Source organism: Zonotrichia albicollis, chromosome 21 (genome assembly GCF_047830755.1).
Source record: "Zonotrichia albicollis isolate bZonAlb1 chromosome 21, bZonAlb1.hap1, whole genome shotgun sequence".
NCBI lineage: Eukaryota > Metazoa > Chordata > Aves > Passeriformes > Passerellidae > Zonotrichia > Zonotrichia albicollis.
The window spans coordinates 6,139,636-6,163,569 of record NC_133839.1 but is presented as its reverse complement, the minus strand read 5'-3'; the positions used below and the strand labels follow the sequence as shown (position 1 = coordinate 6,163,569).

At 41.8% G+C, this 23,934-nt stretch overlaps 1 protein-coding gene across 3 annotated transcripts in view; it reads left to right on the top strand.

The window, feature by feature from the left end:
• The first annotated feature begins 4,382 nt into the window (after positions 1–4,382).
• Positions 4,383–23,934, top strand: part of CDK5RAP2 (CDK5 regulatory subunit associated protein 2) — a 70,396-nt gene continuing 50,844 nt past the window's right edge. For 2 of the 3 annotated variants that reach the window (XM_026795604.2, XM_014269587.3), the window contains exons 1-14: positions 4,383–4,717; positions 4,856–4,917; positions 5,552–5,619; positions 8,930–9,040; positions 9,820–9,896; positions 10,641–10,761; positions 12,211–12,362; positions 13,254–13,416; positions 14,718–14,771; positions 15,172–15,291; positions 15,884–15,976; positions 17,244–17,462; positions 22,787–22,957; positions 23,684–23,857. In XM_026795604.2, the coding sequence (XP_026651405.2) occupies positions 4,398–4,717; positions 4,856–4,917; positions 5,552–5,619; positions 8,930–9,040; positions 9,820–9,896; positions 10,641–10,761; positions 12,211–12,362; positions 13,254–13,416; positions 14,718–14,771; positions 15,172–15,291; positions 15,884–15,976; positions 17,244–17,462; positions 22,787–22,957; positions 23,684–23,857 (1,905 nt within the window). In that variant the 5' untranslated portion in view covers positions 4,383–4,397. The remainder of the gene's footprint in view (positions 4,718–4,855; positions 4,918–5,551; positions 5,620–8,929; positions 9,041–9,819; positions 9,897–10,640; positions 10,762–12,210; positions 12,363–13,253; positions 13,417–14,717; positions 14,772–15,171; positions 15,292–15,883; positions 15,977–17,243; positions 17,463–22,786; positions 22,958–23,683; positions 23,858–23,934) is intronic. The other variant, XM_074556054.1, reaches the window with a different exon arrangement.

The window sequence follows — 23,934 nt, the reverse complement described above, 5'->3', positions numbered from 1 at the left end:
GGAAATAGCTACGAGGAGCATTAGCCCTGGGGAGCTGTCAGGAGATGTCAGCCACTGGAATGATAATTCCCTTGGACCAGGCTGAGCAAACTTAGCAGGCATTTAGGAAAGAGGAGGAGAAATATCCAGCACCCATCCTTCAGGTATCCTTAACCACTGCTGTGCAGCATCATCCTCTTCAGTGTTACAGGCAATGTAAATGTGGCAGAAAGTTTGCACAGTCTCCTTTAAATAAAGGATATAAAAATAGTTTTCTCTTTAAAGTGAAGTTTTAGAGTGAGCTCCCACAGGACTCTGCTCTTTATGTGTCAGAGGAATGGATTAAAATAAGAAAAATGTGGGCCTTAAAAGTTGTACTTGCTCCCATCTGAAACCCATCAGTCTCACTCTGCATCCAAATACAGCGTCTCCCAAGCATATGCTATGCTTACAAATGCATTTCTAAAAAGAAAAAAAAAAAGTGTATGATTTGAATATATGTCAGAATTTATACAGAAGAATGTTATTTAAAATGAATAAAAATAAATGTATATAATTTGTATCTATGCCACTTGGATTTTTGCATTTGTGTTTTTGTTCATTGAATTTCAGCAAGAGTCTTCCCAGTGACAGAAAGGATTGAATCCAATCTCATCCCAGTAATAACATTTGTTCCAAGAGAATTACTCCTTCATTATGCCCCTGTATGCGAGATGAGAACCAAGGCACAAAAATGTTTTCTATCACAGATATTCATAAGCACAGTTGACATTCTGTGTCGGAAAATCCAGCTAAAAATGAGCCCTCTGATCTCTTGTGTCTGCTATGAACCATCCCAGCCCTCAGCTGTGGTTGGGAGCCCCACTGGCAATGACTGTGTTCCCACTGTTTTCTGTATCATTCACACGGACACATTTTGTCAGAGATGTGAATCACTAACAGGGAAACCCTCAGAGCAAAGCTGGAAATGGGATGAGGATAGATTGTATCAGATTTTTCTTCATGACCACAGATGTCTTTCTAAGGCCGTTTTTGTTACAGATACTCTGAAATCCACATCTGTGGCATCAGTTTTGGGAGTGTTTCAGTATGGCCTGTGGAGAACTTGCATTTCCTTCTCACTTGGCAGAGTTAGGAAATTGATTTTGTTTTGCAAACACAACTGCTAAAGGCTCTTTGTGAAAGCTGTGTATGACTCTAGAGTCAGACTTGGAGAGGTAAGGCTTCATACACTGAGTGAGCATGTGGTTTTCAGTGTTCATTCAGATGTTTGACTGAGCCAGAGCTGTGTAAGGGCCACACTGGTGAAATTCAAGGGAGTTTACTGAGACCTGATTTGCATTAGCAGAGCAGTTGGATCGTGCATGACTTAACTTAGGAGGAATCTTGCTGTGAACTGCGTGAGGAGGAGGCAGAGCTGAGTCTGACCAGGTCCCCAGAGCAGGGAGTGAGAACAGGAGGGTGAGGGCGACCCGTGTTCAGCTGCTGGTGACATCAGCCCTGCTTGTGCCAGCACAGCACAGTGAGCAGCTGATCCCACCCTGCTCAGCTCACCCTACCACTGCACTCCCCACAAGTCCTTTCCCAGACTCCCTTCAGGGCTCTGCCTGAGGTGGGAAGGATCTCAGGCTGCCTTGAGAAGGAGGAAAGTTCCAACACGGCTTCCTGGTGTGAGGGTTTAGTGTAATCTCCCTAAATGTGCTACTAATGAATTTAAGGTTAAACAACATTAAGCAGATTATCTGAAGGCAAGTTGTTAACTGCTTCTAAACAACGTTTCCCAGTCCTGTCTGCCCCTTGCAGCTTCCTGGTGCTACTGCAGCTTGTAAAACATGGGGCAGTGCAGTAATTTCCCAGGGAAATGTTCCATCCATGGAATCATAAGACCACAGAATGGTTTGGGTTGGAAAGAACCTAACAGATATCTCATTTCCCCTCCTGCTATGGGCAGGGACACCTTCCACCAGAGCAGCTTGCTCCAAGCCAGCTTGGCCCTGAACACTTCCAGGGAAGACAGACAGGGATGTATCTCTATATATCCATATCTTTGTCCATCAGACAGCCACTTCATGAAGTAATGAACTTCACAAGGAAGGCCCTGCTGATTTCCTTTTGACTCCAGTGTGTTAAACATGGGCTCTGCAGACTCATTCTGTGTGTGCAGAGTGATTTACTCTGCACTTGTAGCTGATGGATGCTGATTTAAAGACCTACATCAAATATGTAAAACCTCAGAGAAACCTTAAACAAGATCAAACAAATTGGTATTATCATTTCAAGTGAGTGGACTTAGTCATTTTATGAAGATCTGCTCTGTAAAGGAGGAAAACTCACATTTCAGCCTGGCTGACCAGATCCTGGTGCCATATGGCAGACCTGATTTTGTGAACTTAATTTCAGCTTGGCAGAGGCCACTGCAAAAGGGTTTCAGTCACATGAGGTGACCAGTGTCTCTTGAGGTCTCTCATGGGGGAGTTGAAGGGACTAAACATCCCTTGGGGTCATCACACCCCAAAGGCAAAGCATGAGCCATGTCCAATTGGACAGGAGATGGGCTTAAGAGCTTTACTTGTGCTAAGGAGTGCCTGGCACTTCTGGTAGTTTGGGACTGCTGCAGCTCCAGCATGCACTTGTACCCATAAAGCTGAAAGAATTAAGCAGGGATGGGAAGCCCACCCTTACTGACCCTACACATCCAGAGCTGCAGTGGCTGCTCCCACCAGCCTGGGGAATCTGACAGGTGAGTGTCAATCTAAACAGTGCAGGTACATGGAGGAAATGGAGTTCACAGGGCACCAGGCCAACTGGGAATAATAAACTCATGGAATTCATGGCCTCTGGTCAGCCCTTATCTGTGGCCTAATTCCTGTGTGGGTAAGAATGCCCTTGAGACAGCCTAGAGTGAAACCTGACCTGAGTTGGTACCAAAGAGGAAACCAAATCCAAAAGAGGAAACCAAATCTAAAGCACAGGGTCACTCCTGTGCTTCCTTGTGTTACAGAGAATGGTAAGAGCAAGTGCCAGCATGAGGCACCACCTGATGCTCGATGCACTCTGGGGCAGAGTGGCTGCAAGGCAGCCCAGTGGAAAATGGGAGTGCTGGTTGAGAGGGCTGAACATGTGCCCAGGTGGGCAAGAAGGCCAATCGCTCCTGGTTTGTACCAGCAAAAGCGTGGCCACAGGAGCAGGGCAGTGACTGTCCCCTGGGCTAAGCACGGACGAGGCTCCTCCAGTGCTGTGCCCAGTTCTGGGCCCCTTGTGGCCAGAAAGACCTTGAGGGGCTGGAATGTGTCCAGGGAAGGGAATGGAGCTGGGGAAGGGTCTGAAGCACCAGGAGCAGCTGAGGGAGCTGGGAAAGGGCACAGCCTGGAGAAAAGGAGGCTCAGGGGGGACCTTGTGGCTCTGCACAACTCCTGACAGGAGGGGACAGCTCTGTTCGCAAGGGGCCCACAAGGTCAGGCTCTGCTCCCAGGGAATATTAGGGACAATAGAGAACAGCTTCAAACTGTAGGGGCAAGGTTCAGGTTGAATATCAGGAGAAATTTCTTCACAAAAGGGGTGATCAGACATTGGGAAGGGGCTGCCTGGAGTGGTGATAGAGTCACTGCTCTTGAAGGTGACCAAGGAACGACTGAACTTGGCACTCAGTGTGCTGGGCTGGCTGACAAGGCAGGGATTGGTCAAAGGCTGAATTCCGTATCTCAGAGGTCTTTTCCAGCCTAAATAATTCTGTGAATCTGTGAGGATGTAAATAAATATTCCAGGGAGGTATTTCAATCCTGCACACGGGTAATAAATGAATTAAAGGAAGGCAAGGATGCACAGCAAGGAGGGGTCTGGAGCTCCACCTGTGCCCGGCGCTGTTCCCTGGCCATGCCCCTGAAGGAGCGGCCACAACAGCAGCATTTAATGCAGTTCAGCATTTCCCACTGTCCATGTTCAGAAATGTCCAATGTAGCTGCATTTTCTCCCACAAAAATTAGGAGAGCCGACACGCTTACAACCTCGCTTTACAAAAAAACAAACAAACAAACAAACAAACAAAACCCAAAAAAACAACCTCTCAGATCATCATTCAAAATCACCTGCGCGGATGATGACAGCAGCTGCCTGCACCCCTGCCCGTTGCTATGAGCAGTGACCAGAATGTGGAACTAACGCGTGTTTATTTCTTCCGCCAAGCCCGATGACGGCTGTGCCCTGCGGGGAACATGGCAAACATCAGCGCCAGCGGCTCTGCCAGGCTCGGCAGGAGCCGGGGCTCGGTGCCTCCCTTCCAAAGCCTCTCCCAGATGGGGACACTTTTGTAGCAGAGCCGGGGCAGCGGCTGGATCACGGGATCACCCTGTCCCCTCTCGCACCACCTCAGGTGCCCCTTCCCCTCGAGCTGTCAGCTAGGGCTCCTTCCCTCACTCGAGATGGCGCCCGGCCGGTACCCGCCCCGCTCTGCCCTCAGCCAGCATGGCCGCTGCTCGCCCAGCTCGGCCTCCTGCCCTCATCAAACATGGCGGCTCCCATTCACTTCCCATTGTGCCCGCCCTCCTCGCGCTCCACAGCGGCTTCGGCGGCTTCAGCGCGCTCGACGCAAAGATGGCGGAAGCGATTGCGGGCGTTTGAATTCCAGGGAAGCCGCCAAAGCCGCGCACAATAGGCGGCGAGCGCCGCGGGAGCCGCGCGGCCGATCCATGGATTCACTGCCGGAGGAGGTCCCGACGCTGCCGCTGCCGCTCGAGGGCAGGTACGGGGGAGCTGCGGGGCGGGGATGCGCTGGGCAGCGCGGGGCGTGTGGCGGGGCCGGGCCCGCCGGCCGCGGACGGGCTCAGGGGGACGAGCCCGCGGGCGTTGTGCTCTCAGCGATCTCCTCCTTCTTCCCCAGCGCCCTCCAGCTGCCGGACATCTCCCGCGGGGACCCCCAGCCCGGCCCGCCCGGCCGACAAGGTAAGGCTGGATCGCGGCCGGAGCCCGCACATCCCTGCCCCGCTCGGTGCTTCGCGCTGGACCCCAAACCTGCGGATAAAACCTCAAACTCGCGGCAAAAAAGGCAAAACCCCCCATTTTAAGTGATGCGCTTTTTGACGTAATTTAAGAGTTTTTAAGGCAGGCAGCTGCCGCCGTCACTGCTGTGTGCTGGCTGCGTGCGGTCATTAGGGCATTCAGCCTTATATAAGATGATCAGCGGTTTTGTGCGGCTTGTACTTAAAATACTCGGAATATCCATTGAGGCCGTGCTGCCTGGTCACATTGTGCTCATGGTTAGGGGAGTTGAATGCTCTGCATCATCCAGTTCTTGCTCTGAGGGTTTATTCTTGACAGCGCACCTCACATAGCCTGATTCCAGTGTACATCATAATTTAGTGGGTGATGGAATTTGGGAGTTTAAGTTATAGACAGCTTAGCGTGAGCAGAAAGGAATGTGGATACTGACATGTAATGTAAACAAGGGCCAAGCAGTGCCTCTCTCACTTCCCTAAAGGTTTTGTTATGTTTAGATTAGTGTAGACCTTTGCCAAATTGAAGCCCTACTTAGAGAGATTGTGCTGTCTGAACTTGTTCTGTCTTCTTTAATGTCTAGTAGTACCAGATGTGGCAGAAGACACAGTCTCACCAGCTCGAGCTCGGACCATGAAGGACTATGAAAATGTAAGCAGAACTTTTAATGTAAGACTCAGTGACAGATTTATAGCCAAGATATTTCCAGCATGCTGGCTGAAGTGGTGACTCTTAATTTGTTTCAGTTGATACACATCTTTTGGAGGTGTGTCCAGGTGAATGTCCCTGTCCATGCTTTGAACCTCCGTTTCTTAAGTGTTGCTTTCAAAATCTGAGGCAGGAATTTGTTGTTCAGAGCAGCCAACTGCTGTGCTGAAGTTGTGAAACAAAATTGGCACCCTCTGCTCAGAAGTTCCTGCAGCTCACCAGAAACATCAGAACTTGGTTTGCACATCTGTTGCTGATTTATTTCAGGGAAGCATCGAGTTTGTTTTCATTTAGGTTAGTGTGGGATTTGGCTTTTTAATTCATTGACTGCAGCATAATGCCTTTTAACTTTATAGTATGAGTATGCTTGGAATGCTTGTGTTGTAGAAGTCTGGTATCATTGTGACAATTCTGGAGATAAAAGTATTTTGGCACTTACTAGAATATAAAGGAAAACATTAGATTTTAAAAATATGTTAACTGTATTGGCTTTTTAAATTGAATTAGACAGTTGTTTATGTCTGCTGAATGCTGATTTGATTGGGCTGTGTTGCAGGACAACTTCTCCATTCAGGACTAGAGTGAAAAACTTTTGAGGTATTTATTGTTGTGTGAAGAAGCTGCAGAGGGGAAGGCAATATAAAATCTGAGATGATTGCTAGAGATAAAGGCTGTGGCTGCTGCCTTTGGGCTGTGCCAAGAGTGTGCAGTTTCAGTGTGCTGCTGCTGCTACCTTTTGTGGCAGTGCTGTTTGAAATGAGTGGTTCTTACAAACTCTTTCAGTTTCCTGTGGCCTTATATCCCCTCTGCTCTTTGCTCAGAATTTAAAGCTTGTTGGGTGAAGGATGTTTTTTGCAGTCTGTATTTATTTCCCTTTCTCTGTTGTTTCTGTGTGTTGGCTGGGGTAGACAGACACTGCCTTGGCATTGGCATGTGCTTAAAATCTCTTACTGTGGTGTGTGCCAAAGACCTCAGTCCAGAATATACATTTTTCTAGTGGTTTGTCTGCAGGGTTCCTGGGCACAGGGGAAGAAAGTTGCAGAAAGAAGGAAAAATCTGTTGCTGTTTGTCCTGTGTGATGTAGAGCAGGGGCTCAGACCCCTCCTGTTAAACTGAGTTGTAAAACTTCCCATGGGATGAGAGCTTTTATGGATGCCAGCAGTGTGATGAAGCTCAGAGATCCATTGCCATGAAGGAAGAAGAGTATACATTAAACACCAGTAAACTTATTTCTGTAACTCTGTTACTCATACAGGCTGTGAGAAGGATGTAATGAAAAGATTGAGCTCTGGCCTTGCAGCTCAGAGAGAACAGGATGGATGTAATGACCCTTAAGTGGGCTAAAAGGTGAATCCATGTAGGAAAGGTCCTTTAATGTTCATACCTGGGGAAGGTGCTGAGCTGGATAATGTTGGAGATGCAGGTTTTTCAATTATTTATGGAGCCCCACTTTGTTGCTATATGGAGGTAATCATTCTATCATAGAAAACATGATTACATGGGCAGAGTGAAAAGCATCTCTGAGGAAGAGCTTGTTATGGGAAATGAGGTGTTCATGAGCAGAGGGGGTGATGGATATCAAATAAGGGAGCTGGGTAATATTTGTGGGATTCTTTCTTGTCTCTCCAAACCCTCTTAGAGTTTTGCTGTACGTCTAAACAGCCTTTTATAGTTGGAAACTGTTGTGCTGTGAAACCACAGCCACTGCTGACAAATCTCTTTTGAACAAAACTGGCTCCATGCAGACTTGGAGAGGAGCTAATCTGAGCTAGGATTTGCTGCCATGCTGCTCATGCTGTGGAATATTCTGTGCAGTGTGTATATCAGTCTTGGTTGTCATTACTTTTGTTTAAGTACAGAAATCAAAATGCATAAAGGAAGTAAGACGGAGTCTTCAAATGCATAAGTTCAGAGGGTTGCTTTTAAAATCTTTTTGCAGTGTGAGCTTTCTCACATTTTACATGTTTTCTTTCATTAAGCAATAACTTATAAATTGTCTGTGTGCTCTAACATTCATCCAAGAAACTGAACATCAGAGATGGCATTTGTTTCACTCCTTGGTTTATGATTGCATAGTCTGTTGCATTTGCTTTTTGAAAATATTACCCTTAAGCACTTTGGTTTATCTCTGTTGCCACTGAAATACATGTAACAAGAGTTGTGAAATGCTGAATTCTTTTGAAATTATTTTTTCCTTTTGACTCAGAAATATATTGAATGTAGGGAGACTAATTAGAAGTTCAGCTGGTGCAACTTCAAAGTGTTTTTGTCACTTGGACTTTTTATGAATGAGCAGGGACTGCTGGGAATGATTTACTGACAGGTTCCTTCAGGGTGTGGGAGTGAGCCACAAAGTTTATGTAGGATTTTCAATTGCTCAGATGATTTTCACTTTTGTGAATAATGACAAGGCAGCTTTCTGGGCAGGGATTATTAAACTGAACAGTTATTTGCAGATGCAGGTTCTGAGTGCAGTTACAGAAAGTAATCTTGGGTTTCACAAGGCGAATATTTTGGAAATTGTATTGCTAATAATTTTTACAAATAGCACTGTAGTGTTCTGGAAAAGCCTACATAAATATTTTATTAGTAGCTCTGTAACATATTAGATTTCCATTTGCTGAAAGCATCTGGCAGGGGACATAAGACTTATTTGAATGAATGTTTTATGCTTCATCTCTTAAAAAAATTTAGAGGGAGACTCCTTTCTTTAATGAAACCATCAAATAAGTTACTGCTTCTACAAGGAAGGTTAAAAGTGATAAGCAATTTTTCCCCAAAGAATTGCACTCTGAATTATGGGATGGGATAAAGGTTTTACTGGTGTTCAATTGGGCTCACTTGTGTGCTTGTGAATTAAGTTACCTGGGTCCTGTTAATGAAACTGCCTTCCCAGGCTTTTGCTTAGAAAATATTTCTGTTTCAACATGGAAACTGTATTGTATCTTGTTCAAGTTCTATCATTTAGAAGAATTACTTAATGTTGTTAGATTCAGAAATCTCTCCTGAATTCTCATTGTGTCAAGTCAGTCAGTATTTTGATGCTTTAGGGAATAGTTCAAAGGGCACAAGGCTATTATATATTTAATTAGCACCTTCACAATTGGACATGTGTGTGTCACTCACATGCATGTATGAGTTTAACTGTCTTGAGGAGATGGAATTCTGGTCTTGCACTGGTAAAAGCAGAACTATTGAAGGTTAGGATTTTGCCTTTTTTTCCCTTTTTCTCATTATCTTTCTTCTTTCACAGCAAATCACTGATCTGAAAAAAGAAAACTTCAACCTGAAACTTCGTATTTATTTTCTGGAGGAGCGAATGCAGCAGAAGTTTGATGGTCCCACTGAAGAAATCTACAAAATTGTAGGCATTTAGAACCATTTCCTGGAACTGTGTCTCTTTGTTTGATTTTGTCTGTTTCACTTGACTTTTAAGTCTTTTTTTGTTATTGAAAATTTTGGTGTGATTATTTTATTCTGGCCTTATCCTTTTCAGTAATAAATTAAAGTGACCTAAAGAGGTGCTTTCCTCAGGTCTCTTTTCCATAATGGAATGGAAACTTGAGTGTCTCTTGATGCATATTTCAGTAGTTAAGAACATGAATTGATGTTTGGGTAGATCACAGTGGCAGCTGAGTATTGCTGCCTGGTCTTCCCCACTGGTGATTTTTTTGTAATTGCTGATGTGTTGGAATAGTGTTTGTCAGCTTCCTGGCCAAGGAGTTCTTTGTACAATTACCTCATGAGAGGTTTCCTCAAGCTATAAAAAAAAATGTCTAAAATTACTAAAAAACCTCTGTAGTTGATAAAATCAGATTTGAAAAAAATAATAAATCTTGGAGCTTAAAGAAAAATAGGCTTGGAAACCCTAGAAATTCCCCAACTGAAGTGCAGTACTCCCTAATAGAGCAGTTAAATGTGTGTGCAAGGATTTGTATTGCTTGAGTGCAATGGTCCTTAATGCTACTGATATTTTCTGGAATGCTTGAACCTTGCAAAATATGTCTTTTAACAGCTAAACATCTATTCTTATCCCAATGATACTTTATATTTGCTGGTCCAAGCAAAAAGTAATCTACACACTAACTTTTGGGATGGGTGATCTTCCAGTTCTTTGCAGATATTTTCATTCTTTTGTCGCAGAACATTGAGCTGAAAGTTGAGATTGAAAGTCTGAAGCGTGAGCTGCGGGAGAGGGAGAAGCTGCTCATCAAGGCCTAGTAAGCACCAGTTTATTTCCTGATATCCATTTTTTAGGATTTGTTTCTATGTGATTCTGTGTGTTTTGTGCTTTAGGAATTGGAGGATCTTAAAGACACTTAGAAATTTCTGGTTTAAAACTAATCCAGGCTGGCAGCTGTTGATTGCCCCATGGGCTTCAATTGCAATGGAATTTTCTTTGTTTTCCTGGAGCAGATGAATTTTGTTTGATCTCTCCAGGTTGCTCAGAGGGTGTTGCTGTGCTTTGAAGGGAACCTTGCACAAGGTCATGCTAGAAAGGGAAGTTGATGTGGCAGTCATGAACAAGTGCTCATCTACTGTTGAGTAAGGAGACACTACCTGTTCTATTCTCACAAGGTGTTAACAAATACTGAAAATGCAGATGGAGAGATCTCAGCAGCTCCATGTCTTCAGTTTATCCCAGTGCTGCTTCCTGTAGAAAACACAGCTCTGATGAGGCTTTATAGTGTATTTGGAAGCTTTAGAAGTAGAAAGGAAATACTTCACTTTTTCATCATATGTCTAAAATGCTTCTTTATCCACTGTGCCAAGGCTTTTATGTGGAACTCACAGACAGCACCCAAATTGCTGCATGGTCTGTAGAAGTTTGTATTGAACCTTAAAGTGATAAGCAGGTGCAGAGAAGGTGGAAGATGCTTGAGCATAATCCATCAGCCTCTGGGACCTGAAATGTTTTCCCTGTTGATATGCACTGGGATTTATGTGTGTGCTATTTCTCTCAGTAAGGCAGTTGAAAGCTTGGCCCAGGGTGGTGATGCTGAAGTGCAGCATGGAAAAGAGGCACAGAAGAAGATGCAGGAGATGGAGGAAATGCTGACTGGCAGAATAAACCTTCTGGAAGAGGTGAGTGACCACAGCTGAAGGAATAATAAGGAATCACTGCTGTCTTTGTACTGTTATCTGAGATTTGATACTGTGGTCAGCATATATTTTCATAATGTCTTTTTTTATTCCTCACTGTCTGTGCTTGAGCCAGTTTATTCCTGAATTTATTGTTGAGTTCTGGTTACTTTACAGGGGAACTGTAGTGTAAAGGGAAGGGACCCACAAGGATGATTGAAGTCCCTTTGAGTGAGTTCCTTCAAGGAGAGGGAAAGAGGAATTTGCATGACCTCTTATTCACTTTAGTGTAACTGGGATTTCTGAAATCATTCTTTGTGCTGTTGAATTGGTAGAGAAGTTCTTAAATTGCTTCCTCTGTCCCAGATCAGGCAGTCAAGCTGGTGTTTTCCACATCTGATAGGCTGAAGAGCAGATTTTCTATCTCATGGTGATGGGATATTTTCTGTAGCCCAAAGGTAGTGTTGCCCTCTGACATTAATTTTATTCTGCTTATGAATTCAAACACTGCAGTGTGGTTTTAGTCACAGGTTTACACAGCACCATGTAATTATATAAATCTAGGGAGTGCTAACAAAGATTAATTTCCTTCAGAGTTCTTGACTGACAGGTGAATGTTGGCAAAACAGCTTTTCAGGAGAGGGGTTGAGTGGGGAAGTTCAGGGGTGAAGGAGCTTTTCCTCTTCCTCCCCCAAAAAGATGCTTTTTAGTTTAGATGTGAAGGCAAGGGGGGAATGGCTTGTTAGGCTACAAGGAGGCTTTTATTTCATAGGACACTAAATTGGGTGAGCACAGCAGGAAGCTTGCAGTGTAAAAATGAAGATCTGAATCAAATTTGATGTAGTATGTGGCAACTTCTTATGTATGTCTTTTTTTTGGTGTTCTCCATCTCTCAGTTGGGTCACCCTGAGGAAGTTGACTGAAATCTCTGGTTGTTATCTCCATTTCCTTTGCTGTTCAAGAGAAAAATGTCTGGTTCATACTTTATCAATTCCTGCACAATATTATAAATTGTGTTGGAGAGAGTTCCAATTAGCTACAGTGAGCTTGGGAATATTAATTTTATTGAACAAAAAAGCCCTTCTTTAACCTCTTTCATTTAAGTGTAGCTATTTATTATGGTAGTAGGACAGTGGGACAAAACCATTTTATAATTGCTAAATCTAAAACGATAGCATAGGGGCACTTTGTTTCTAGTTCTGCTATCAGTTAGGGTATTTTTTATTTCTTTGAAACAAATTTCCCTTTTTTCTGTACTATAGAAAGTGGATTAATCTTGAAAATTAATCCAGACACAGAGTTCAGAAGCATTTACAAAGAACTTGAAATACTTGGTAAAAGTTCCTAAATTAAACTTCCTGACATATGTTGGGTAGAAGAAACTTCTGTATGTGAAAAAATTCATGAACATTTAGTTCTTAGAGGCATCAGGATTGTGTGTTTTAATTTCAGAATCTTAAAGCTGCCCAAGAAGAGGTGGAAAAAGCCCTTGCAATGACAGAGAAGGAGAAAGCTCTGAGAATTGCTGCTGAGCAGAAACTTGCTTCAATTATCAATGCCCCTGCCAAGGATGTGGACAAGGTTACAGAAGCTGAGAAAGACAGGTCAGAAGTGTTGCCAGTAATGTTTCTGACTGCTGGAATTCTTTATTAAAGTGTGAAGAGTCAGCACAGCTTTGGCTTTGATTGGGTTGGTGCTGCCCTTGGGTACAGGAGAGTTGCTGGCCACCCATGGAGTGAATGGCAACACAGCAACCAGTTCAGTGCTTTGTGCAGCAAAGTCACCTTTGAAAGTTCCCTGAAAGCCTGAAAGGGTCAGGATATGTGAAACATAAACTCATAGGTCAGGTTGGTAAATTTAATGGGAAGAGAAACACTGTTAGAAATACAATCCAGGGTGCAAAACACAAGAAATCAGTGATGGCAGATTATGCTGCAAAGTTTTCATGTGTAACACTCAGATCTGCCAGAAAACATCATTATTGTTCTTGGAATACTGGGAGTGTGAAGATGTGTGTTGAGATGACAACAGCACTGACCTGACTTGTTTTTAGTATGGTTTTTTCATTTTTTTTTTTTTGTTTCTGTGAAATGAGAACCACTTAGTTACAAATTTAGATGAAACTGCTTGAGAGCTACTTGCTGAAGGCACATAAGGATGTGGTGTGTGGGCTAAGAAAGGAAATAGATTAATAAGGTTTTTGTGTGTGCTGTAAAGGACAAAGTAAGGAAAATATTGAAACTTAACTGTTGATATTTGAAGTGGTATTGGAGGAAAATAAGAATGAGCACTTTGCAGATAGCACAATCCTGTTTGCTTATGTTAAAATTAGAGCCCATTTTTAGGTTTGCCAGGGTTATGAAAGTCCTTCCTTAAGTTCTACAAGTATTGTCTTGAGTCTTCACTTAGGAGAGTTGTCTGCAAGATTCACTGCAATGGCTGGAGAATTGGTGGTAGATGGTGCAAAATTAATACTTAAAATCTTGTAATTTTAGACTTATAGAGCAACTGAATCTGTCACTGAAAAGTAAAGAAGCTTTAATTCAACACCTTGAGAAGGAAAAGGCTCAGAGTGGATCTTCTGATGGGAACTTGCCAGCAGAAAAAATCAGAGAACTTACCATTGCCTTGAGGCTTGAAAAGGATAGTGAGATAGAGGTGAGGACACTGCCTGATGAATTATGTGTTATAAATCTCATGGGGGGTAGGATTTTAAAGGTTTTATGCATGACACTATGTGAGTGACATCAGCTGATTCTTAAAAATATTATTTCCTCCTCCATTTTCCAGTTCATTACCATTCATGGGTTATGCTTGGCTTGGTGGGCAATATTCATCCTTATTTATCCATTCCCTCAGTGAGAGGTTTTGTTTCCCACTGACTTGATGCCTGTGGAATAGACAGAGTGCAGTTGCTTTACAGAAATATATATTAGAGAAATCCTAGATGTTAATAGATCCCTCACTGGATGACATAACTGCTATAAAAGTTCAGAATGTGACTTGAGAATTTGTTCTTGGGAAGTGTCTCTGCTGTTATGGGCTGGAAAAAAAAAGCTGTGGTAAGGGAGGTAGGCATAAAAACCTCTCATAAAATAAAGTGCAGGTTTGCCCTTTAGCTTACAAAAGGTACAAGCATCAGTCTCCTATTTCACTTGGCTCATAAATAGGAAGACAGAGATCCTGAAAGCTGGAATGTAGAAACACGGCCTGAGGCTTGCTGTTTTCTTTTTTTTTCTATTGGTTATTCAAAGACAAAATTAAAGCTGGCGGAATTAAGAAAGTTAATTATGGAGGCTGTCAAGCATCTGAGATTTTTTTCTTCCCATTTTTTTTGGAACTTAATATTGCTCAGCTCAGTACATAGACACATTTTTTGTCTGTGTCAAGAAACTTTTATGATTAGATGGATTAGAGGTAGTAAAAGTTTGCAGTTCTGGGTGAGCTTGCAATTAAATCAATCTATGCCAGGAAACCCCCTGGTTTCACAAGAGTGTTTGTGTGTCAAGGTGAAAACAGCATCATCTTTAATCATTTCACAGGAGGTGGACACAGTGCATATGATCATTTGAGGGCAGTATTGGAGAAAATATTCTGATGAATACTTTGCACAACTCTGGTTTTATGTATGATTACTTTTCCAAAACAAATAATTCTGTCACCTCCCCAGGGAAAAGTGCTAATTAAAATCTCTCTTGATAAAAGCATCTTGCTGACAAAGATAAATGTCACATAAAAATGCACCTCTATTAACTCAGCAAGTGCTGAGTTCTGTCTCATGCATGGAAGAACATGTTTTGAGAGTTTTTGTTCTAGTTTCTTTTTTTATTTTTTAGTTTGGGCCGGTTTATTTCATGCCCAGGGTTTTTAAGCTCATTTTGCTTCACTTTAATGCTTAATGAGTGTATTTGTGTTGAGAATGAATGAAAGTGGCCATAACAACTGTTTTGTTCTTACAGGCTCTTAGAATTGAGTTTCAAAATGAGAGAAATTCCTTTGAAAAAAAAATTCAGGTAAGTTCCAGTTTTGCTCCTGTTTCCTTGACCCCTTTCAGTGTGTTGGGCTCCCTCTGTTATCCTTTCATAGGTACAGAGGCCCTGACTCCAGGGGAAGTAGAGCAGGTCCTCTGCTAAATTCTCTTTTATGTGGGGTGACAGGAGAACCCCTCCTGTTTTTGAAGCAATTTTCAGTAAAGCTGATACACACACTCATCAAATATTGAAGCTGATGCTCCCTTCTTATACAAAATTCCAGGCACTTCTTTAAGATGCTGCCTCTCATTTTGGGAACTGTATTTTATATTGATAATCTGAGTAATAAACTCCAAGAACTCTGAGAGAGTGTACTTATTAATGTGCAGTTACAGTATCTCTTAGTGGGAAGTTAATGCAACTTTCACATAATCTAATTTAGTCCCTGCAAGAAGAGCTGCAAGAGAGAGAAAATGAGCTTGCTGTCGAAAGGAAGAATGGTTTGAAAAGGGATAAAACTATCCAAGGACTAACTGTTGCCTTAAAAGCAAAGGAAAAAGAGGTGAGGGTCGTTATGAACTTGCTGGTTTGTTGAAGTACCATGGAGAAGGGGGTGCTGTGTGTGTGTGGCAGGTCTGATCTCACTGGCACCATGAGGAGGCTTGGAGTGGGTCCCTGTCACTGCTGTCACCTCTCCAAGCAGTTCTGCCTGTCTGCAGTTTGGGCTCTTGGACTGAAGGAGAGAGGAGAAAGTATCAGTTAAGTATCTTCCTCCCTTAAGAGCCTGGAAGAAAAATGTTTTCAGCTGCATACTGATTTTTATCAGCTCTGAGCACCACTTAGAAGATCCGAGGGGTATTTTATGTTGTTGAGTAAGTGGAGCTGTCAAAGGCAGCTAAAATGAGAGAGGTCAACATCAGCTGAAATTCAGATTGTGTGGAAGAGTGGGAAATACTTCACTTGAGTGATAGGCAGTCTAGTGAGTGTATAAGAGCAAGAATTTCTTTATATAAGATTTACTATGATGTATTTGGTGTTTTTGTAAGTGTTTTGTGTAGTTGGATGAATGTTTAATGAGATGGGGTAGAAACTACTGCATTGCCATCCCTTGGAAATAACTTTTCTACATAATATTCATTTCACTTTATTTAAAGAATGAGGAGCTGGCTTCTGAAATTGAAGAGTTAAATGCTTCATTGGCTAAGGCAAGAGAGGCAACTCACAAGGCACATGTCCAAAAATTCAAGGTAAGAACAAGCAATTTGTTGTGACTTCCCCCATTCCTGCTCCTCCCTTCTCTGTAATTCCACACAGCAGGCAGTGCTTGCTATCTTTGAAAGCAGAGGAATGGAAATCAGTTTAAAATGTTGTTTTAAATTTTTAATGTTTATTACTTTGAAAAAAAAATCCTAATTAAAATTATTTGAACAATAGAACGTTAAAATAACTTATCTTCTTTCTTCTTCTGTTTTTTGAATCTAAACCAACTTTAAGGAAGAAACATGCAATATCAGAATAAGTTAAAAATAAAGACATAAATATCTGGGGAGCTGAAAATATCTTGAGGCTTTTTTTCCCCAAAAGTAGAGTGCCAGTACAGGCTTCCTATTAGAGTTGAACTGGATGTGAGACACCTGCTTGGATTTATTTACACAATAACCGTGAAACCACTATTTATAAAATACTGGAATTATTTGTGAAAATGTGATTTAGTAATGCTTTTGTGTGTGAAGGAGAAAAGGGACTTGATTTTTTTTTTATTTAAAAAGTTCTGAGTTTAAGAAGTGTGCAACTGATCCCTGCTGCCCACAGAGCCCACAGTGCAGAGTGAGTCCTGCTCCTCATCACTCTGCTCCTTAGCTCCAGCCCTGAGCCGAAGGCAGCTCTCTGTGAGTAAAAGGAGCTGCAGAGCCCTCTGCTCCTGTCACCTCTGCTCTGCTCCAGGGCCACTTGCAGCAGTGTGGTGGAGCACAAAATAGATCTGTGCCAAGGGGAAGGGTGCAGTCACCATCCCCAAAATGTGCAGCTGTGGCACTTGGGGATGTGGGTTGGTGGTGAGCACGGTGCTGGTGCTGGGCTGGCAGCTGGACTCCATCCTAAAGGTCTTTTCCACCCTTAATTCTGTGATTCCATGAAAGAATCAGTAACTTCCTGCCCTAGTCCAGATTGAAACTGGACTCTACTCCAGAAATAGTTGGATGTAATTAAAGCTCTGTGAATCAATAATGCTGCCATGACCTTGTTTACACTGTGGGCTCCTTTGCATGTCAACCTTTGTCTCATTCTTTGGCCCCTCAGACTTCCTCAGCCTGCACTGGATGTCATGGAAAGTTTTGTTACATCACTAGAGGAAGTTTTTAGTGTTACACTTTCTTGTTTTGTCATTTCACTGTTGCTTTGCACCCCAATTCTGATACACTGGGAAGAGGAGCAGGGCTGTGGGATATAATGGTGGTAAAGACTCCCAGGCTTCACAAGCATCTTTCTGGAGGCTGAATGCTGTGTGTGTTTCAGGGAGCTGCAGATTACCAGGCTCTGCTGATGGAGAAGGAGACGCTGCTGGCAGAGCTGCGCTCGGAGAACCTCAGCAAGGACGCTGAGAACCGCAGGCTGCAGAGAATCATCAGAGTCACTGGGCAGGAGCTGAGTGATCTCAATTTGGAAAGAGAGAAAATGGAGAAGGAGCTGGATGAAGCACAGCTGCAGAAGAGCAGAAGTGACAAAACCATTAATGTTATTATCACGTTTTTGCTTTATTTCTTAGTCTAGAAATCATTCAGTGCTTCAGCAGGTCCTTTTCTAACAAAATTGGGTTTTTAATTTAAATAAGTTCTGGGAAGGAAATGCCTGACACTGCCTAATGCTGTGTGTGAAGATTGAGGAAAATTTTGGCACATAATCTGCACAGAATAATATTTTAAATATAATTTTGATAGTTAGGTCCTAGGAAAAAAAATCATTAACCTTTAAAAATGGTAGATGGTTACTGTTGATTCAGTTTTTCTGGTGGGAGAATCTGAACATCAGGATGATGTATGTTTACATTTCTGCCATATTTTTCTTGTTGCATGTCTATAGATTATCTTAAATTTAATTTCTTAAACTTTGTTCTAATTGTGACCTGGAGCCAAACATCAGCCTGCTCTCTGCTCTCCTAGCAGGGTCACTGTGAAGGCTGTGTTTTAAATAACTTCTGCTTGTAAAAGACCCAAAGCACAGGATTAATTGATCACAGTTTCACATAAAAATGAGGTGCTGTTCATTAATTCTGCTGCTTGATATTCTCTTGAGGGTTTTTACCTTGCTGTGGGCATTCAGATGAGCTCTCCTGCTCCCAGCACTCACAGCTGATGCAACAAATGAATGACCAAGTTTCTCCTTTTCTTCATTTGGAAAAAGGATGCACCTTCTGCTGAGGCTTTGACACAAACCACTTCTCACCTGAATGCTTTGTCATGTGGATTTTGTTAAAGTCTTCTCACCATTGCTTCCAGGAGGGCAGCATTTGCATAATGAGCAGAGTCCTGCTTGCATCCACAGTCTGATCCTCCTCAGTTAGGGATTAGTCTCCTGCTATATTAAATTACATAAAAGATTTAATGAGCCTGTCTTTATTCACTAGATGTTTTGGTTCCATTATTAAATAAGGACCTTAATAAAGCAGGGAGATGTGGAAATTGCTGCTCCTGCACTATTCCTTAAAACCAGCAGAGGGGTCTCTTTACCTGCAAATAAATGAAGTTCTTCTCCCCCCTCCTACTCCCAATTTAAAGCATTTTTGTTTGATTGTCAACTGTGGTTTGGCTGCCATCACAAAATCTCTATCTTTGGTGTGCTTTGAGATTTCTTTGGGGTGTTGAGGTTAAGGAGAGTGAGAACAGATCGCTGCTGTCAGTGAAACAGCCACAAAGAACATTTATTGATTTGAAGTATTTTATATTTAACTGTCTTCTCTATTCAGATTTTTTTTTTCATCTCTCAGGGCAGCTAGAATATAACTGTACAGGAAAGACAGAAAAAATAGGACTGAGGAGGGAGTTGCTAGGGGATTTGAAGTTAGCTGGATTACAGAAGCCCTGTTTGACTCCATTATGTCCAAGTTTTTCATGTAAATGATGAGCTCCTCGGGGAAAAGCATTCCTGCCAAAAGATGAGCAGTCTTATAAAAATTATATCCCTAACCTATTTCCTACTCCTTGCAGAACAGCTGCTTCAATTTCAGAGCTGCAAGTACATTGGATAGAACCACATTGCCTGTGAAGTGTTGCCCATTAAGTAGTAGATATGTGGGAGTTAAACAATATGCTGTGAGATTTTGCTCTTTGACAAATAGGAGGCTGCTTCGGTGATCTGCTGCAAACTTTTTATGAGACAGCCTTAAAAACTCAGTTCTATTTATGCTCCAAGATGCCTATTCATCAGTGTTTCTATTTTGTTGGAATAAAGTTAGCAAAAAAAGTGTATAAACTGTAAAAAATGCCCTCAATCTCTGTAATGAACTGCTGCTCTAGCTCTTCACTCATTCACAGGGAAATTTGCAGTGACTTTCCATGTACTGTAATTGGGGTAATGCTAAATTTTGCATATATTCATTAAAAATCCCCAAACAGCTCCCCCTAAAATGTATTTCTGGGCCTGCTGTAAACCCAGTTTTCTGGACATGAATTGAGCATTACTGTCCTGGAAAGGAAGAAGGTGAAACTAAATCAAATAAGATTGTTACATGTGAGCTGATCATCCAGATCACAGATTTAGTCCAATTTTAGGAGTTTCCTGTATTAATGGGTTTAGATGTTCTTGAACCATGTTCCTGCCTTAGGGTGGGCAGCTTTAAAAGATACCTGAAAGAGCTTTTAAAGCTCTTTCTGTTCTGTGCTTTCCAAATAAGCATCACTATCCAGATGCTGTTAAACATCACTTAAAGCTCTTTGGAACAAGAAATTTTGGACTTTCATTTTTACACACTATTGGTGAGGAATAAACATCTCATCCTTGATGTGTTCATGGCTGTGATGGTGCTGTGCCTGTAACAGGGCTGGAATGCTTCTTCCTTGAGAAGTTTGTTCAAATTTACATGACTAAACACTTCCCATTCTCTCTCCAGGCCTAAATGTAGACAGTTCAAGTGTATTTACTAGATATTCATATTTGATCAGTTGGTTGGGGAAATGCATAATAACTCATTAGGCAGAATTTATTATTTAGTCTTCCTAGCTGTAGTTTAGCCTGAGAGGAAGATTTTGGAGCTTCACAACTTAATTATTCACCAAACTGGTTTTCATCTGACAAGGAGGGGGAGGCATCTGCTCCAGTCTTCTATATTAGAGTGTTTCACATTCATTTTTCTTAGTTCAGCTATCATTAATCATAGGGAAGTCTCTTGGGGAAAAGGTTGGCAGAGAGAATTGCAAAGTTTATGCTCTGAGAGCTGTAGGTACTATATTACCCTTGCTAGTCAATGTATAGAAACCAATAGATTTTCTCCCAGACAATTTGAGTGGTCAATGAGTTCAAGCAAGCTGCTACAGTGATGGATAGTTTGGTGTGTTACACAATTCCAGCTCATGCAAAGAAGGTAATTTTCAGTCTTACCTTTAGCTTGCCTTGGGAAGGATTTAGGGAGTTCTGGGGGCAGAAATAGGAGAGGCAAAGTTATGAACAAATTGGAAATTTCACACAGGCTCTTCTGCTTTATCCACAATTACATCCCTTGTCAGTCCAGCTCTGCCCATAAACCTGGCCATTACTGAGTTCTGCTGTTTTAGGGCAGAAATTTGGTTTCTGCACCTGGCAGGTGCTGTGCACCAGGAGCACTGAGATGAGATAACAGGTTGTTGCAGCAGCATCTTTCTAACTCTGCATGTCTGTCATCCTCAAGCTGCTTGTGGTTTTCACTAAGAGTCACAGTGTTGGTCACTTGAAGTTGCAGGCCAGCTGAAAAGTCCCCTGAAGTTTAATTACAGGTAATGTGTCAGTTCAAGCCACTCAGTCACATGATAGCATTAAATAACATTTAAAAAAGCCAAGGAGTGACCTTTGCAGCACAGGGAATGTGATAACACTGCTGTTGATCCTTTGCTTCCAATTGCAGTGCTGTGTGGGAACAGGTTTAATGTGACCCACTTGAAGAGTTCCACAACTTGGAGCCAAAAGCCTTTGCAATTATCAGAGCTTCCCACTGCAGTTTGTATTTATAGGCAGCAGTTAGGGAAAAACAGGAACATATTGGAGAGTTTGGGTATCTAGACAAAACTTGGACCAGTTTCTGCTGTTCTTCAGTTTTCTTAGTCAAGCAAGTGGTTCTTTTGCTCCTGAAAAAAATCAGTTTGTAGAACTGAGGGTCAGGGTGTAATCATTCTTTGAATAACATTTGAGGGGGTTTTGGGAGCTGTTAGGTGTTTCTTAGCTGAATCCTGGAGATGAAGCTAAAATGAAGAAAGTAAACCAAAAGGCTTTGTAAATGACATTTTGCATTTAATGTGCAAAATAAACAGAAATAAAACAGTGAAGTAATAAAGTGATGTTAAGGATTTGATGTGAACCTGCATGAAGCAAGGTAATTAAGTCAAGGAAAGGACATAAAACAGTTTGTAAAGAGGCTACAATTAAAATGTCACTAGTGCTATTTCTTTGGACTTAGAATAAGAAACAACTATTAAATTTTAAATCCCAGTGGAGGTAAAAATAAAGTTTATTAGTGACTACCATATGTGCAAACTATTTAAAGGGCTCATGCTACTTCACAAATGGGCCCTTTTGGGGAATAAATAGCAAACATTTATTTGAAGATGTAGGCTGTGTTACCTGGTTCTTTGGGTCTGAACAGAAGTTTAGATAGTATAAAGTCTCCTGCAAGTTTTAATTGTTTAATTTTAGGTAACAGCTCCTGTGTTACAAGTTTCTCCCTCTCTTTCTTCCACACAATGTGTGCAGTAGAGGAAAAGTTTATTAAATGAGATTGGTGTCTCCTTCAGCTGACAGTGTTGAAACTCCTCAACCAACCAGCAAAAATGTTGGAAGTGACACAAAACAGTGGTGATGGGAGAGAAAGTGGAAGGACAGAGAAGCCAAGTTGGAAATTTTCTTACTGCCTTGTGCTCTTGAATATTTTCCACTCTATCTGTGAGCTGGCTATAAATCCATGCTAATAATCTCATATATTCACATAATGCAGTGATTGTCCTGGAATGTCAGGAACAGGAATTGTTTGATGTTACTTCTTGGGAGCCAAGGCTTTGTCAGGTGGCCAGACTTTGGAAGCCCATGGAGAGCTGTGGATTTTCAGCTGGAGTGGGACAGATCTGTGGGGCTGCAGAGGAGAGCTGGGGTTGTGCTTGGTACAGCCCAGGGGCTGCTGCTCCTCCATTGCAGCATTCCATGTTGTTCCTAACAGATTTCAGAGTCCTTGGGACTTGCTGCTGTGTAGAAGCTGTTGAAAGAGATTTTTCCTGTGGTTTAGAAGCAGAATATCCACATTTCTGTGCTGGGAAGCTAAGATGTAGAACTAATACAGCTAATCTTGGAGCTGCAGGAAGTAATTAGCAGAGCCAGAGTCAAGATCAAGTTCTGTTCATCCCTTCTGATCATGAGCTTGACCTGGTTGGTCATTTGAAGTTTGTGTTCTTGTCAAAAGAAAAAAGTTTTAACATTCCTGACCTTTTGTTTGATGCCAGAGTAACCAGTGTGCAACAATTTTCATGGTGTGATGAGAAAAAAGGCAAATGACAAACTGAATCACCTGTAAGCAATTTTCTCCTATTTCTAGCCAGAGAGTAAATTGACTCAGAAATGAATGTTCATTCTGACAACATCTATGTGCATAATATTCCCAACAGCCTTGCAGAACAGCCATTTTGTATGAAAAGCATTTAAACAACAACCTAGATTTATGGAAGAAAATACTGACATCTCATTTGAAAGTTGTTCTTTCTTTAATTGTATTCATTTATGCCAAGAGAAAGTGGCTTCAGTACATTCTTCAGTGACAGTGTGGGTTGTTAGTCTTAAACTTTCTTTAAAGTTGATTTGCTGCATATTCAGTTTCATTTTTTTTGTAGGACCTTAGAAATCAACTAGAGAAATTACATGGTGAAATGACTGAGAAAGAAAAAGCAGTTGAACACCATTACAATATTCTTTTGAGTGAAAGCAATCAGAAACTGCAGAGCCAAGAACTTGTTATAAGGCAGCTGACAGACAGTGTCAGTCACAAGGATCTGCTGCTTGAGGTAGGTAGACTTACTCTGAAATGAAAAATGGAAAGTTATCATTTGATTTTGTGTGGGGAATTATTACAAAATCACGTTTGTCGTTGGAGTTATTGTTGATTTTGAAGATAATCCTTCACTTCTCATCATACTGTATTTGCAGAACAGACCTGTAATTACAGAGTGTGTGACATTCCCCAGGATTTCTTGTTAGGGTTTTGTGAAGCGTGTGGACAGAGGGGGAAGAAAGCTTTACTAATACTTATGTAGGATTGTCACTGTTGTAAAAGCTCTGAAGTGCTCATGATTTTCAGTTTATTGTGCGCAAAGTGGAAATTGATGAATAGATACTGAAATATTTTATCTCCTTTTCTGGGAGCCCCAAATGTCCTGTATGGGAAGGTTCCTGTCTGAATGGTAACAGGGCCCTGCTCAGTTTTCACAGAGTAAAAAAAGTAGTGATGGTATTCAGCAATGCAGAGAGGAGATGAGGTTGCTCTGTACCTGGAGACAAAGGTGCATGCCTTGACTTCATTTTTTAATACTGAAAAGGTTACATAGGTGGGGAAAGCTTCTTTCTATCATTTTGTTTCACTTCTGATATCTTAAATTGAGCTCTTTTTGTGGGGTGTGTAAATAACATGTTCCAGGTCATCCTTGGATATTCTTCTGAACTTTGTTAGGTTTTGTATTTTGCAGTTTCAAATTAGACTAAATTTTGTAAAACTACTTGTTTTCTTTTGTTAGAGACTTGATGGAACAGTTAAAGAAAAGGATGCAGAGCTGCAGGAGCTCCAGAATAAGTGCAAGAACCTTTTAAGAGCTAATGAAGAACTTGAGCTGAAAAATGAGGGTTTAGTAAAGGAGAAATGTGCTGCACAGACTCAACAGTCAATTATCAAGATAGTCAGAGAGCTGGAGGTGAGTTTTGCATAACTGATCATTTGCAGGTAAGTACCTGAACTTAAAATTGAAGAGAATTTTGACTTTGGCTGATA